Source organism: Ambystoma mexicanum, chromosome 11 (genome assembly GCF_040938575.1).
Source record: "Ambystoma mexicanum isolate Mex_15411 chromosome 11, UKY_AmexF1_1, whole genome shotgun sequence".
NCBI classification, from domain to species: Eukaryota; Metazoa; Chordata; class Amphibia; order Caudata; family Ambystomatidae; genus Ambystoma; species Ambystoma mexicanum.
In genome coordinates this window covers 177,460,743-177,475,754 of record NC_090934.1, presented here as the reverse complement: position 1 = coordinate 177,475,754, position 15,012 = coordinate 177,460,743, and the positions used below count along the sequence as shown (strand labels likewise).

At 51.2% G+C, this 15,012-nt stretch overlaps 1 protein-coding gene across 2 annotated transcripts in view; it reads right to left on the bottom strand.

The window, feature by feature from the left end:
* Window positions 1–15,012, bottom strand: part of KDM1A (lysine demethylase 1A) — a 1,518,024-nt gene that overhangs the window by 229,441 nt on the left and 1,273,571 nt on the right. For both annotated transcript variants that reach the window (XM_069622738.1, XM_069622739.1), the window contains exon 15: window positions 11,231–11,418. In XM_069622738.1, coding sequence (XP_069478839.1) covers window positions 11,231–11,418 — 188 coding nt within the window. The remainder of the gene's footprint in view (window positions 1–11,230; window positions 11,419–15,012) is intronic.

The window sequence follows — 15,012 nt, the reverse complement described above, 5'->3', positions numbered from 1 at the left end:
GCCCAATCCTCGCTGGGACTTCTTCCACTGCCTGGCTCTCGACGAGCGACCAGATCTCAGCCAACAGAGTTGCTGTCCCAATCTGTGGGAGTGGAGGGGAGGAGGGAGGAGAGGAAGGGATAGGCAGGCGGTACCCTGTGGATACTACAGAGGGGATCCAGGAGTCAGAAAAATCCGGATGCCAGAACTGTGTGTGGAGGGCAAGCCTGCCCCCCTCCCCACCGCAGACACGTGGACCTGAAGGTGTGCGTCATTTCTTCTTTCCCTCAGGCTGTCGCGGAGGAGGGGGATTGGAAAAAGCCCTTACTCCCCACCCACCCCTTTTATTGTTTGCACCGGTGCTGACTCGGCGAACGGTCAGGCTGCCTGGACCTCCGCTCTTGGAAGCGGCGGAACCCTCTGTATGTACGCCCGTTGTCAGAGCGTTGCTATGACTGAGTGTACGCCTTCGGCGTGGCCTTCATAAGGATGAAGACTTCACAGTTTGCAAACTTATCTTTTTATCTAGCTCCTCGTCTGTGGTGGAGTGAAAGAGGTCTCAACCCTCGAATGGAAGTTCCAATATGCGTTCCTGGCAGTCCAGATTAAACTTAGAAGCCATGCCATCCTTCTCATGTCTGTGGTGATGCATATGGCCCGGCCAGAGGTGTCAATGTGGGCCATGGTGGACTCCATGGTGACCTACACAACCAGCTTGGCTTCTCGTAGACCCGCCTTGAAGGCTGGACTCCTGTTGAAGTCGGCATGCGCCGGGGAGGAAGTGCGCTATTGCGCTATTTCCCACCAAAGCCTCTAGTTAGTGGCTTCCAGCATAGCATATGCGTAGGATTGGCACAGGTGCAAGGAGGCGCTGGATTACAGTTTCTTCCTGTACGCCTCTAAGATCTTCTCCTCCTTGACTAGCAGCACCGAGGACGAGGTGGCCGAGGACGACTGAGGCTTTGTTAGAGTGACACTCCATCAATCACCGACAAGTGTGGCTCACGGTGGGCTGACAGAAAGAGTGTAACCCCCTCCATTTGCCGGTACTTTGCGTCCAGGCGCCGATTGTCGGCTGGGCGCGGTGGGGTTTTAGCCACCCCTTTTTAGCCAGTGTGACAACGTCCTTTTGAATCAGGATCCCCGATATAGCTGAAGGGCATAGAGTGAGGACCTCTGCAAGCACTCCTGCTTCTGGTTGCTCGACTTCGGGTTGAGGAAGGCCCAGATACTCTGCCAAGCCCGCAAGACGTTCGTGGAGGGCTGGTATGGAACTGCCCACCCAGTGGGCTGAGCTAGGGCCTGCAGCACCGGAGCCATGGGTGCGGTCGTAGGGGGTCTAAGTGCGCAAGTCCGTGATGGCATCCTTGAGGATGGCCCCCATCTGAGGGGATCTCATGAGCCTGAGGAATCTTTCGAAGAACATGTCCTCACTGGCCAGTGGGGTGGCAGGGGATATTGCATGCCCAAGTAACCATTTTTTCAGAAATGGCCAAATCCTCATATAGGGTGGCAGGGGATATTGACGGAATGGCGTGAGGCCGCTGAGGCAGATACGTATACTATACAATCGGAAGCAGAGGGAACCTGCCCTGCGCCAACAATGGATAGACTGTTGGCCACATACCTAGTTGATAGCAGTCCCACCATGACAACCGTTCTTCCACCTGCTCTGTTGCGGTATCGGGCGAGCGTCCATGTTGTCAAGCGCAGCGGCCATTTTGTCCGGCAGCTTGCCACGTGCCAAAGTCGTGGTGCTCTGCCCACTGGGCCTGACCTGCTCCAGGACTCTTGGCGGTGGAGCTTTAGGCCTACCCTGTGCTTCGAGTCTAGACCCGGTAGGCGCGTCGCCCTTGGCGGATCCGCCAGTAGTGTTGCGTATAGGCACCACCTCTGACATGTTGCCTGTACAAGGACGTAGCCCCTTGGGTGAACACCCGGTCAAAGAACATTCAGGTCCCTCAGCACTGTCACCGGGAGGATCTACTGACCCCTCTGCATGTTGGCCGGTAGCTGGATTAGCCTTGGTATTCATGCTGATATGATAACCTGAGAGGTTCCTCCTACTCGGGCGAGTCCTTGGAAAGGAGTCTCCTTTGTGGGGTGCGCTGGAAGAGTGGACCTGCCTTGGGCCTTGATCGATGCTTGACGAAGTCCTTCAGATCCTCTGGAGGAGACCTCTCGAAGAGCTCCCTCCACCTAGCCAGTCTGTTCTTCAGAGCCTTCAAAGAAAGCACGTTGCACGCGGTAGAACCTTGCCAGCCGTGGTTGGGGCAAAGGCATGGGGGTCTGACGAGGAAAGAACCCTACGCAGGCTGGACTCCTGTTGAAATCGGCATGCGCCGGGGAGGAGTGTGATGCCTCAGGACCGAGCAGTAACTGTTGTTCTCCAGCATGGGTCTGGAATTCACATGCTCATTAATAATCCCTGTCGTCGGTAAAAGAAAAAAATCAGCTTCAGTTTAATTTCAGAACTGTATTTCTCCTAACAATCAATCACTGAGCTCTGGGTCATACTGCCCCCAGCCAATGACTGCCCTCTAAGGCAGCCATCTTCAGATTTGGAAACTTGCAAAGTGGCAGTATGACCAAGAGAAGAGTCGCAGCGGGGTAGGAGGGAAGGTACGCACGTGAATCCATGCCATACCCATGCTGGAGAACAACAGTTACAGATAAGTAACTTGTTCCTTCTCCAGCATGGGGTCTGGCATGGATTCACATGCTCTTGAATAAAGAATACATAGCAGCGCACACATGCACAACCACGGGGGGTGGCAAGGCTTAACATAATAATCTCTTACCTCTTCACCAGGTTAACCTTCAAACAAACAGGTACTCCATTGAGCACACACGCCAGGGCCGGAGCCTTCACCGGCAGGAACGAGCAGGATAGTCCCTTAATGAATTCCTTAAACAACCGGTGCGACCACAAGGAGGGTCGTCCTGGGCAACTGGCGTAGCGGGAGATAGCCGCTAGATGAATCTTGGAGGTGTGAGCCATCCCCGATTTGGCCAACGACAGCAAATATGGAGGTACCTGTGGGGCTTTGACCCTCAGAGGGTCAATCTTCTCTGAAAGGCATCAAATAGCAAATATTTTCCACTTGAGTCCGTAGCATTTCAAAGTAGACAAAGCTCTAGCCTTGGCGAGAACTTCCATGCAGTCCGCCGGGTGATCATAGCCACCGAATTCTAGCACTGCAGGAGCCAGGCCTTCAGGTTCAGAGAACCTGGATCGTGGTTTAGAATGACGCCTCCTTCCCTGGCGAGAAGATCCGTGACCACTGGCAGCTTAACTGATGGGGACGCTGACATGCTGAGAAGGTCCGGGTACCAGATCTGCCTCAGCCACGTGGGTGCGACGAGGATCATCCGGCACCGTCTGAGTTGACTGATGACTCGAAGTAACAACGGCAACTGAGGGAATGCATACAGAAAGGACTTCCCAAGGGAATGAGAATGCGTCCCACATGCTCCCCCGCTGGGGGAAGCTGCTGGCAAACCTCTGACACTACTTGTTCGTCGCAGTCGCAAAAAAGTATATCTGGGAATTGCCCCATTCCATGAACAGGTTCTCCACTAGGTCCTGCCGAAGGTCCCACTCGTGGCAAGAGCGAAGCTCCCTGTTCAGAGAGTCGGCGACGGTGTTCTTTACTCCTGTCAGATGAAACGGGGTGAAGAACATCCACTGGGCGACGGCTCAGTGCCATAAATCCTGCGCCTCTTTGGAGAGTACAGGGGATCTGGTGCCTCCCCCATTTCCTGATGTAAAACATTGTGGTGGTATTGTCCGTGAAGACCGGCACCACCTTGCCCTTGAGGGACGGCAGGAACAATTATCAGGGCCCAAAACACTGCCCGTAGCTTCAGAACATTGATGTGCAAAGTCTTCTCCTCCGGCAGCCACAGGCCTCTGGCATGAAGGCTTCCAGTGTGGGCTCCCCATCCTTCCAGGGAAGCGTCCGTCGTGACCGTCTCCTGGTGCGGTGAGGTCTGGAAATCCACACCTCCGGTCAGATGAGAGTGCACGCCCCACCACCTTATCGTCCGACAGAACACCTCATCGAGCACAATCCTGTCCTGGAAGCTTCCGGACACCTGAATCATGCGTCAAGGAACTCTTGCAGCGGGTGCATCCATAACCTGCAGAGTCGGATGAGTTAAATGCATGACATCATGCCGAGCAGAGACTTAAAAGCCCTCATTGTGGCGATCTTCAGAGCAAGCAGCCGTTGGACCTCGCCCAGGATGGCCGCTACCCTCTCCTCCGACGGTAACGCCAGACATGACACTGTTGAGTCAGGATCCCAGGAACAGCGCGTCCTGCGATGGAGTCAAGCAGGACTTTGCATAATTCACTGAGAACCCCAGATCCGTCAGTAGGCGGACGGTCCTCGCCGTGTGGCTGACGGCAATGTCTCTTGAACTGGCGGAGATGAGCCAGTCGTCCAAGTACTGGTAGATGTGGATCTCTTGTAGCCGTAGATGGGCCACCAGCGGCGCCAGGCACTTGAAGACTCTGGTCGCTGGCTTCAGCCCAAAGGGAAGGGCCTTGATTTGGTAATGCTTCCCCTGAACGACGTAGCGCAGAAACTTGGTGTCCTTTGTGAATGGGGGTGTGGAAATACGCATCCTCCAAATCCAACGACAGAAAGTCTCCCTCTTGAAGCTGTCCGAGCACGTGTTGAAGAGCAACCATTCAGAACTTCTTGAACTTTATGCAATTGTTTAGCTGTTGCAGGCCGAGAATGGGCCTCCGGCCCCCGGTGGTCTTTCACACGAGGAAGTACCTTGAATACACTCCAGAGTCCTGGAGTCGCTTTGCAACTAGCTCTATTGCCCCTTTCTTTAGCATGGCCCAAACCTCCAACAGCAGCGGGGGACATGGTTTTCCTGCCGGGCCACCAATGGTATTTGGGGACACTTCAGTTTGAACTCTAGAGTGTGTCCGTGGGCGAGAGCGTCCATCACCCAACGATCGATGGAGATGGTTTTCCACACGCTGATGAAGTTCGCCAGCCGCCCTCCCACCAGGGTGCACGGGTTGGGGCCCGACGTCCCGGCCAGTTCATTCTTGCTTGGAGGTCGGCGGGCCGCCTTGGAGTCCCTAGCGATGACGGCATCCTCCTCCAAAGGCCTTGGAGCAGCCCTTGTTGGTTTCCTGGGCCCAGGAGCGAGAGGTTTTCCGGTAAGAAGAGGAGCCCCCGCCGTAACCCTTCGAAGATCAGGGAGACTTGCCTCCTGAGGACCGAAAAGACAGCCGTCGCTGCTGTAGCGTGCCCAGGGCACGTGCCTTCTCAGTGTTTGCCAAGATGGCTTGTAGAGACTCATCCACAGTCTTCCTGAAAAGATTGTCTCTGTCAAAGGGCAAAGCCTTTGTCTGGACCTCCTGTCGAATGTTGGTGGCCTTGAATCAGCCATGGCTGAGAAGATTGCCCATCTGCGGAACCCCTAACCCCCCTCCCAGAGTCTGCGATGTCCGTGGCCACTATGATGGCGTGGTCCGACACCACCTCGCCCTCTTGAAGAATCTCCAACACCTCTGAATTCTTATCGTCGGGGAGGAAGTCCAGCAGAGGTGTGAGCTTGAACCACAGCTCCCACTTGTAGAGCTCTACAATAGCGGGGGCTTTGGTGGCCTTGATGGTCGTCGCAGCAGAGGAGATAACCCGCCTTCCCATTGCATCCAATTTCTTCCCCTCGCTGTTCGGAGGGGTGGATGCTGCCGAAGACTTAGATCCAGACGACTTCTTGGCCGCGGCAGTAATCACAGAATCTGGTGCCAGTTGGGCCCGCAAGCACTAAAGCGCAGATTCTGTGTTAGGGAGAATACTCCTAAATGGCTGATTTCCCTTACCTAATGAGTCCCTCAGCAGCTTTGCTGGATTTCTAGGATTTATTTTTTCACCTGGTAAGAGTGTGAGCCTTTTTTCCCACTCTTACATGTGTTTTGCTGTGTGTGTTTTCACTTTGTGTGATCTTAAGCACTGGAGCCTCACCTACTCCATGGCCTCATATTTTTCAAGTGTGTTACACAGCACCTTCAGTGCAGTGACACAGGGTTGTCATTGAGTCTTCCCACTGATTCCATTTTCTGGGGCGGACTACTGTCCACCAGAAAAGGTAAAGTTGCCATTAACTTTATTTTAGTCACTTTAAACCAGAGACCCAGTACATCCCATCTTACATGGAGTATTGGAAAGGGTTAATTCTTATCCCCTTTTGTCTGCGTCTCTTGGAGCCTTGTTTCGCTCCCTTTACATCAAGTCTTGGCTGGTGGCAGTGGTAACTACCCTAACATTTCTACCGTTGTTATCTTATATAAACGTGGTATTGTTTTAGGCTATTATATTAGCCTCAAACATAAACCCGCTTGACCAAATACATTTTAATTTTGACTCCGGCTGGGTTTATTCGCCATTTCTTTTTGTTAAAGTCTTTCTTGTGTTTTTCTCGGCACGCCAAACCGGGGATGATTCCTTTGTTCGCCGTCTTTTCGCAGGCTTCTGCACAGAAGCCCTCCTAAAGGCGCCTGAAAGTCTGGGTAGGCAGGATGTGAGGGGGGGGATCTTTGGAACCCTGCCATGGGTTCCCTTGGTAACCCAAGTCGCACTCCTGTTTGATTGGCTAAGGGGACTGTCCTTGCCAGGACAGCCACCCTGCTGTGTGATTGACAGCCAGGCTATATGAATGGGGGAAAACTGCATAAAAAGCTTGTCTCTGGGACAGGAAAGGCAGAGTCGCCACTGGAACTAAAGAACCAACGAGGAGCTGATGGAAGAGGACCCCTACCACGACTGAACCACCCGGTAAAGCCCTGCTGCCGAACCGAATCCTCAAATTCCAATGACAGAAGATCCTCCAGGAAACTTCTCCCCTTGATCTGGTGGGACCAATCAGTTCGCCCAAACTGCAAGCCAGGACCCCTCCTCTGGTTGAATTTGCTGTACAGCGCTACAGTGGGCCGGATAGCCAGGAAAGTTGGACTCTGCTTGGGTTTTAAGGACTGCACCTTTTTTCGTTTTTCTCTGCTGTTGATTTCTTCCCTGGGTAGTGCAGGACCCTCCAGTCTTCCTACTTCTTGTCACTCCAACAGTCGCTTCAGGAACTGTTAGCCTGCAGGAACTACCAGGAACATCTGCCTTAGCTACAGCTTCCTCTCCGTTTTAAGGTACTGTGCAAATCCGGTTGCTCGTTTCGCTGAACCGCAGCGAAAGCGTTTGAAATCTTTCTCCAATCCAAGGGCTTGTCCTTCTCTTCTCTTTGAACTAACTTTTCTATCAACCAACTTCATCCGGAAACCGTGCCACAAACTTTACCGCAAACTACCCTGAACTGTGTGATCTTGAGCAAAAAAGACACTTACTTGTCTCATTGACTTTCGCCCTAAGCCTTTTTTATCTGATTCTATCACTGTAGTTCCTCTTGTTCAATTGCCCCGAGTACTTACCTGTTGGTTTGATTTAATTTCCAATAACTTTGTCTTTACCTCCCTTCTAAATTACTAGAGTGCCATTTTGCTCCCACTTCATTTTGTGAGCTTAACTTGTCTGGAATTTAAGGGAAGTAGTGTGGTGTATTAAGAGTGATTTCTAACTTGCTTATAATAGTGTAATGTTATACAAATGAAGAGTGAAATAAATGTTTATTCTTTTACTTAAAAACCTTGAGTCAGTGTTTGCCTGAATCATAGTAATTGCTGTCCTTTGTGTAACTATCTGATACTGCTCACTTATTCTTGAGTTAAGTCTGGCTGCTCCGTTACTGCTACCAATTTAACTGTGCAATACAGGCTTGTACCAAAGGTGAATTTGTACTGTCACTCGTAGTCTTAATTGTGTGTGGTGTTCCCAAAGGATACTGCATATAATTCTGCCTAACAGTCTGGCACCCTATACTTCTTCTCTAAGCGGTCCCTCTTGGCTGGGGCCGTAGAAGGGTTCTTCATAAGCGCCAGTCCTTCACCCCAAATGTCATCCAAGAGAGGGACTGAAAGGATGGTCTTCCTCTTCGCTTTGCGTTGCTGGTATAAGAAGCCCTCCTTCTCCTCTGAAACGAGCTGGAAGAGCTCTGATGCTCTGGAGATCAATGCATGGAACAAACCTACCTCGTACAGTGGAGGATCTGGGCGGAGGCGACGGGAGGTCCCCCATCCAGCTGTCGTCGCTCGTGTCCGTCGCTGTGTCAGACCCGTGGGGGGTAGCAGAGAGGGAGGCGACGGGTGGCCTCTTCTTGGATGGATATTCCCCATCATTCGAGCGGTCGGCACCGGCGCCGCTGGGAGAGCAGGCGGTGGTCATTGCCACCATCCTCTTCTGTATCTCAGATACAAGTGTATTAAGGGTAGAGAGAATGTCCATTGAAAGATCAATCTGTGGCAGCTGTGTGGTAGGGACCGGCAGTTGGGGCGCAAAACTAGGGTCAGGGCCCTACTCGTCCTGAGGTCCTCCGTCGCCCTCCTCGACGGTATCTCTGTCGTCATCGCCCTCATTGAAGCCTTTGTCGTAGGGCGTGACTCCAACGTTTCTCTCGTCGCACCCTCCTCCTGGATGTTCTGAAGGTCGATGAATTCCTCTTCCTCAGCAGAGGAGATATCCGTGCCCTGGAGGACTTAAACACTCCCCCCTTTCTTCGCGTCCAGAGGGGACAGTCTCGGGGAGATGATCGGCATCTTCTTCTCTGGGGTCTTCTCAATGGGCTAGAATGAAGACTCCCTCCTGGCAGGGAGGGACACTCTTGCCTTCGGGAAGGGCGTCCTGCGGGTCCGCCACTGCAGCCTTCGAAAGGGACGCTACCACCACCTCGATGGAAGGAGCCAACTTAGTCTGGTGCGTATGGGCTTTCACGGTCAGGCCAGGCTCCTTGTCCTGCTTGGCCTTCATGGTACCCAGACACCTTGTTTTGCTTGGCCTTTTCCTTAGGGGCCGACTCAGAGGCCCGGTCCCCTTCGGCCTTCTCCGCCGAGGGTAGGCCAGACGACGTACCCTATTTTGTTTTCTCCTTGGTCATCTCCGGGGCCACCTTCAGCTTGCCCGGGTGATTCGACTTCCCCTTGGATGAAGATCCGGAGCGTTGACTGGAGACCGAAGAAGCCTGGGATGTCGAACGCGCCCTGGCCACCGAGGAGCCCGCCGCAACAGCACTCCCAACGGTAGCGGTCTCGCACTGATTGGCCTTTTGTTGGACCCCCGCGGGAGGGGCGCTCTCAAAGGACTTAGAAACCTGCTCAGCTTTCCCGGATGCAGGAGAGGCATGTTCCTGGGAACCACCGGTTGCAGAGGCCTTAGCCTGCAGCCACTCCTCCAGCCGTTTACGCCGATCCTCCAACGTGTGTTTCGAGAGTTCACTGCAGAACGCAAAATCTTCCTCCTTATGCGTCGGGTACAGGCACTGGGAATGTTTATCGTCCATGTAAACATTCTGCAAACCGCAGTCGGAGCACAGCTTATAAAGGGAAGGGGAATCCTTCCTGTCTGACATGATCCACGCGGTGTTGGCCAGAAGAATCTTCTGGAAGCTTCCATGAAGAAACGCGATGAAATCCACCCTTGAGGGGCGCTGAAGAAATCCGAAAATGGGTCCCTGTTAATCGGAAGGATGATCAATGGAGCGCAAAGCTCGATTGACCAAAAAATAGAGTAAAACTCTTCCAAAAAGTGAAAAAACGCAGTAAAAGCTCGGGGGCTAACCATAAGGACGCCCAACACTTGAACGTGAGTTAAAAATCTGAAAATGGCTGCCTGAGGAGGGGCTTAGGTAGAGGGCAATCATTGGCTGGGGGCGTTATGACGCAGAGCTCAGTAATTGGTTGTTTGGAGAAAGACAGTTCAGAAATGAAACTAACAGATTTTTTCTTTTACCGAGGATTCCCAGCCCGACGACGGGGAACATTCATGAGCATGTGAATCCATGCCAGACCCCATGCTGGAGAAGAAGTAGTATCCGCGCGTGGAATTACATGGCCGAAGCCAAACCCAGGAGGGCTGCTGAATTTGGCCCGTTCCCGTAGATGCGGAAAAGGGGACTGAGGTGTGGCGCCAGAGGGCGGAGTCAGGGTTCCATCTCCTGTCTCTAGAAAGGGACGCCCACACAATATGGAAGAAAGGGGACAGGACATAAGAGTGCCTTGTGAATCAAGGAGAGATACATAGGAACTGTTAGTGAAAAGAGACAATTGCCATCCTACTTAAGAATCCAGGGGAAGAGATCCACCCTCTGGATCCAAGGTCTTCCACCTTGGAGAACATTTTCGTTGGCACCCTTCTTATCTTCGGTTGAGAACACTTTTTTTGCCGACATCAAGTTCAAGACATTTCCTTGCACATTTTGTTTTGTTTGTAGTGCGAGGGTCAGGATAGGAAGATTTGGACACAAGGACGGGTTTTCAGTTATTGACAGCCTGACACACAAAGATCCTTAGTTTTTGGTAGGGAAGTTCCTCTTTAGAATAGGGCCAGAGAAGCATTTTCCCAACACATTATTATTTAATAAATGTCTTTAACCAAAAACATGACAACTTTGTGTCCAGCTTTCATTTCTAAAATTGCTATTTTGCAGGCTCACAGGCCCACTACTGGAACATGAACCACCCACATGATCTATGGACCACACGACCTATGGACGCAGGAGAAGCGAAGTGCCATTCAGTTGAATCAAAGACTAACCAAATTAACTACAGAACTGTGTGTGCGTAGAATATGTGTATGTCATTTATTGAATGCAGAAATACTGTAAATGCTAATGTGAGGGAGATCTATACTAATGTACATGTTCCTAATTTACTAATGCACATGCAAGGAGGAGTAACACCATGCGACTGAATGCATAGGGCATAAGACACAACCAGTAGGTTCTGTACAGTGAGCACTGGAAACAGTGTGTGTGTCAGAGTGGTTGTGATAGAATGCAGCAGTGCGCTGCAACAGGCAGGGGAGCATTTAACATACACACACCCCCCCCCCCCCCCCAACTATCCACTATTCAAGCCACAACCCATTATCTGGTTAGCCTAATAGCCACATACCCATCCAACTAACATACCCTGACCCCCTTTTCCCACTGGTTGTGTTGTCTTATGTATATTCTAGCACACGCTCTAAAACATCTGAGCAGATGTAGATGTATGAGCTACCTCTACACAAGGGACCGACTGGAAGATACCTGAGAAGCGAAGATCAATACTTGAAAGACTGATTAAGGAATAGTTTACCCATGCCTTTCTTACTAGAAAAAAAGAGCACAAATCAATTACCTTATTGAGATTGCCAAAGCCCATTCTCTGAACTGCAGATGTTTTCCATTCTGGAAGAGGGGGCACAAACTGCACAGCTGGTGGCTGTTGCTTCAACACTCCCAGAGGAAGTGTACACAGAACAGCATCACATTTATAAATGAATGTCTGGCTGGTAGAGCGGGTGTTGACAGCTATTACTTCACATCCTGCAAAAGATCACAAAGCAGGCCTTAAAACAGTGGATCTACATAGATGAAAACTTCACCGCCAAGTGCCACTGTATTCCACTGAAACCAAATGAATTCTAGAGACATGATAAATAAATCAAAAAATTCATATATTTACACAAAGTTGTGTTAGTTTGGGGACCACACTATTTTCATGTCAAATCAAACCCATGAAGGATGCAAATAAGGATATAAACTGTCTCATGCTGAAGGTGCAAAGCTACACGTCACATAGCATGTATTTACTCGGACAGGCAGCTTGCCACATAAAAAGAGCAACTGCATTCCTTGGCTGCCACCATCTCCCTTTAATTCATCAGACACCAAAAAGCTCACAGCAGGTCAGGTATGGCCTGTGGCATTGCCCCTGCAGCAGTAAGATGAACCAGAGGGAGGGTGGCGGGGTGGGAGGGGGTGTGGGGGCAGTCTTGGCACGAACAGTCTTGCTGCATGAAAATGAGGTGCTAGGATGACAATAGTCCAAATGTCTACATCTTCCACATTTAAGGATCCCACATGTTACTATTTCCCCCCTCCACATTCCGAACAACATGTTTCTCCTCTTATTCTTTCCAGCCTGTTCAGAATACCTGTGGGCAGCCCTGCAACAACAGAGGTGCTTAAAATTCCGATTGTCTCTCCCTTTGACCAGATAACAGCACCCTTATACTGCCATTGAGGAAGTCAATTATAACATAGGCTTGTCTGAAAGGAAGAAAACCTCTTACTATGGCAAGTGTGGGTGGTTGTACTGCGGATAAGAACATAACCTCTATGTGGTTCAAAGAGAAAATTGGATAGACTTTTGATCCCAGCCCGAGATCTCCTCCCATGTGGCCAGGGGTCAGCAGTCGCTACCTGATCCTGACCCTGGGGTTGGTATTATGAAGGAGGATAAAATGGGAGGAGACGGCTGTCGGGGAGAGGTGGTGACCCCATCCGGAGAGCTGCAGTATTCTTCCCTTCCCAGAGAAGAAGACCTCAATTCTGAAATTCATGATGGCTTGTTGTCACTATTCAAGTCCCTCCCATTGTAAAACCCAAAACTAGTATACTAGGGTATCTGATGAACTTACTAAAGTATTCCTGACAGGGGAGTATACTAGGAAGTTCACTAAAGTCAGCGAAAGAAACTTACTTTTGCAATACACATGGTAAAACAAGTGAACGAGAGACACTAAGAAAACAGGCAAGCAGAAGCGGTGAAACTGAAAAAATATCTTTTTCCTGTTGAAATCAAAATACCTGGCGGAAGGGTATACGCAGAGACGTAAAGGCCCTCATTAGGACCCTGGCGCTAAGTGTTTAACGGCGCCGGTAAACACTTAGCGCTTTACTACGAGGTCCCTTTGCGGGACCCGACCTGAACGGCTGGTCCAGACCAGCCGTTAAAGTAGGGACCCGCAAAGGGACTCTCGAGGTAAGTACGGTAGCGCAATTTGCGGTACCGTACTTACCGCCTTCCCCAGTCCCATTGAGCCCTATGGGGCAAAAATGGGAATGTGGAAGGGCCAATGTTCAATGGGGAATTACCGCCCCGCCAACCTTGGAATGGGGTGGTAATTCCCCATTAAACAATGGCGGACTTGTTACGATACCGGCACCAACCATGGTGCTAATAGCGCCATGGTTTAGCGCCAGTATCGTAATGAGGGCCAAAGAGTTCACATGAGGATTTCTGATGGACAGGTATATGATATGCTATGGCATTTATAACGCGTCTATACACAAGTGTTTCAAGGCGTGACGCAGCAAGGGAGGGTAAACAGAGGGGAGACAGACAACGATCCTACTAGGCCAGGAGGCATTCAGATCGTGCAAGTGTAGAAGGGTTGGGGGGAGGGGAAGGGGAAAAGTGCAGTAGATAGGATAACAGTAGAAATAAAGAAAGAAAGTCAATAAATAACAGTGCGGCCAGCTGGTGGCAAGTGCAAGGGTAAGTGCAGACATCAGGTGTCAAATGCTAGTAGGGGCTGCAGGGATACAGAAACAGTCCCCGATTGCAGGGTTGCCAGGGGGGCAGTGCAGGTGTGCAACTGGCGGGCAGGGTACCTGGCCCAAAGATCAGAGGGTAAACAGGTAACCAGTGCGGTTTCAGATTCGGGCAGGCGATCAGCAGGGGAGAGGAGGAGAGAAAGCAGAAGCTAAAAGGAAGGTTTTGAGGTGCTTCCGGAACCGGAGATGGTTCTCCTCAAGTTTCAGAGAGGCACAGAGGTTGTTCCAGAGGGAGGCTTCAGCAGAAGAAAGATCTACCACCAACTCGCTACTTGGAGAAGCGACTGATCCTGAGGGAGTTGGAGGCGGATGAGCAAAGAGCTCAAGAAGGAAGATATTTAGGAAGAGAGAGTTGAAGGTATTGAGGCCCCATCCCCCAGAAGGCCTTGTGGACAATGCAGAGGGTTTTGAACTTAATCCTCCCCGCCACTGGGAGCCAGTGCAGAGATTTTAGTCCTGGAGAGATACGATCCCTGGGCTTGAGGCCAAGGAGAAGTCTCGCAGTCCTGTTTTGGATGAGTTACAGAGGGCAGAGAGTAGAGGCAGGCAGAATTAGAAAGAGGCTATTGCAGTAGTCCAGCCTAGAGAGAACCGGAGCTCTGGAGACAGAGCTTTTTTGGGGAAGGAGAGGAAAGGAACAATATCTTTAAGGAGTAGGAGGTGCAGCTGGTAGTGTGATTTCTTAGAGACATAAGAGATGTGAGGAGAGAAGGAAAGTGTGGAGTCGAACATGACCCCAAGGTTTTTAGGCTCACAGGTGGGAGGAGCAGAAGAGGGCCAAGAGAGGCCGCCCAGAGAGTGACAGGAAAGGATGGAGCAGATGTGCCAATGAGGAAATTCTCGGTCTTACTGGGATTAAGGCAGAGATATTGGTGGCACACCACTCCTGGATGGCGGACAAACAGTCAGAGATGAAAGAAGGGGAAGAGATGGCGGAAGGGAGCCTGAAAATGAGTTGAGTGTCATCCGCATAGCACTGAAAGTTGGGACAGAGAGCGGCAATGCAGTGAGCGAGAACTGCCAGGTATTGGTTGAACAGCCACGGAGAGAGTTTAGACCTCTGGGGAACGTACAAGGTAGAGGAGAGGAAGGACCCAAGTTGGACCTGGGCGGGTCCATCAGAGGACGGAGGTCAGCCAGGCCAGGGCCTGAACAGTGATACCCAGGTTATAATGGAGACGGTTGAGCAGGTTGGCATGGCTGACAGTGTCAAAAGCAGAGGAGAGATTAAGTCAGATGAGGACACAGGGGGTGTTGGAATCGAGGTTGGAGAGCAGTTTCCATGCTTCAGGCGGCTCTGAAGCCAGACTGATAGTCATGGAGACAACCAACAGATTCAGTGTGAAGGTTAAGCTGGGAGATGGCCAGTTTTTCCAGGAGTTTGCCCAGGAAAGGAGTGATGGAGATTGGACGATAGCTAGCCAGGCAGGAAGGGTCAGCAGAGGATTCTTAAGAAGAGGGTGAACAACCGAGTGCTCCAGAGAGTAGGGGAAGACTCCAGTGGCGAAGGAGTGATTGCAGAAATCAGCCAGAGCAGGAGCCAGGGTGTCAATGTGGTCCTTGATGGTTTTGGAGGAA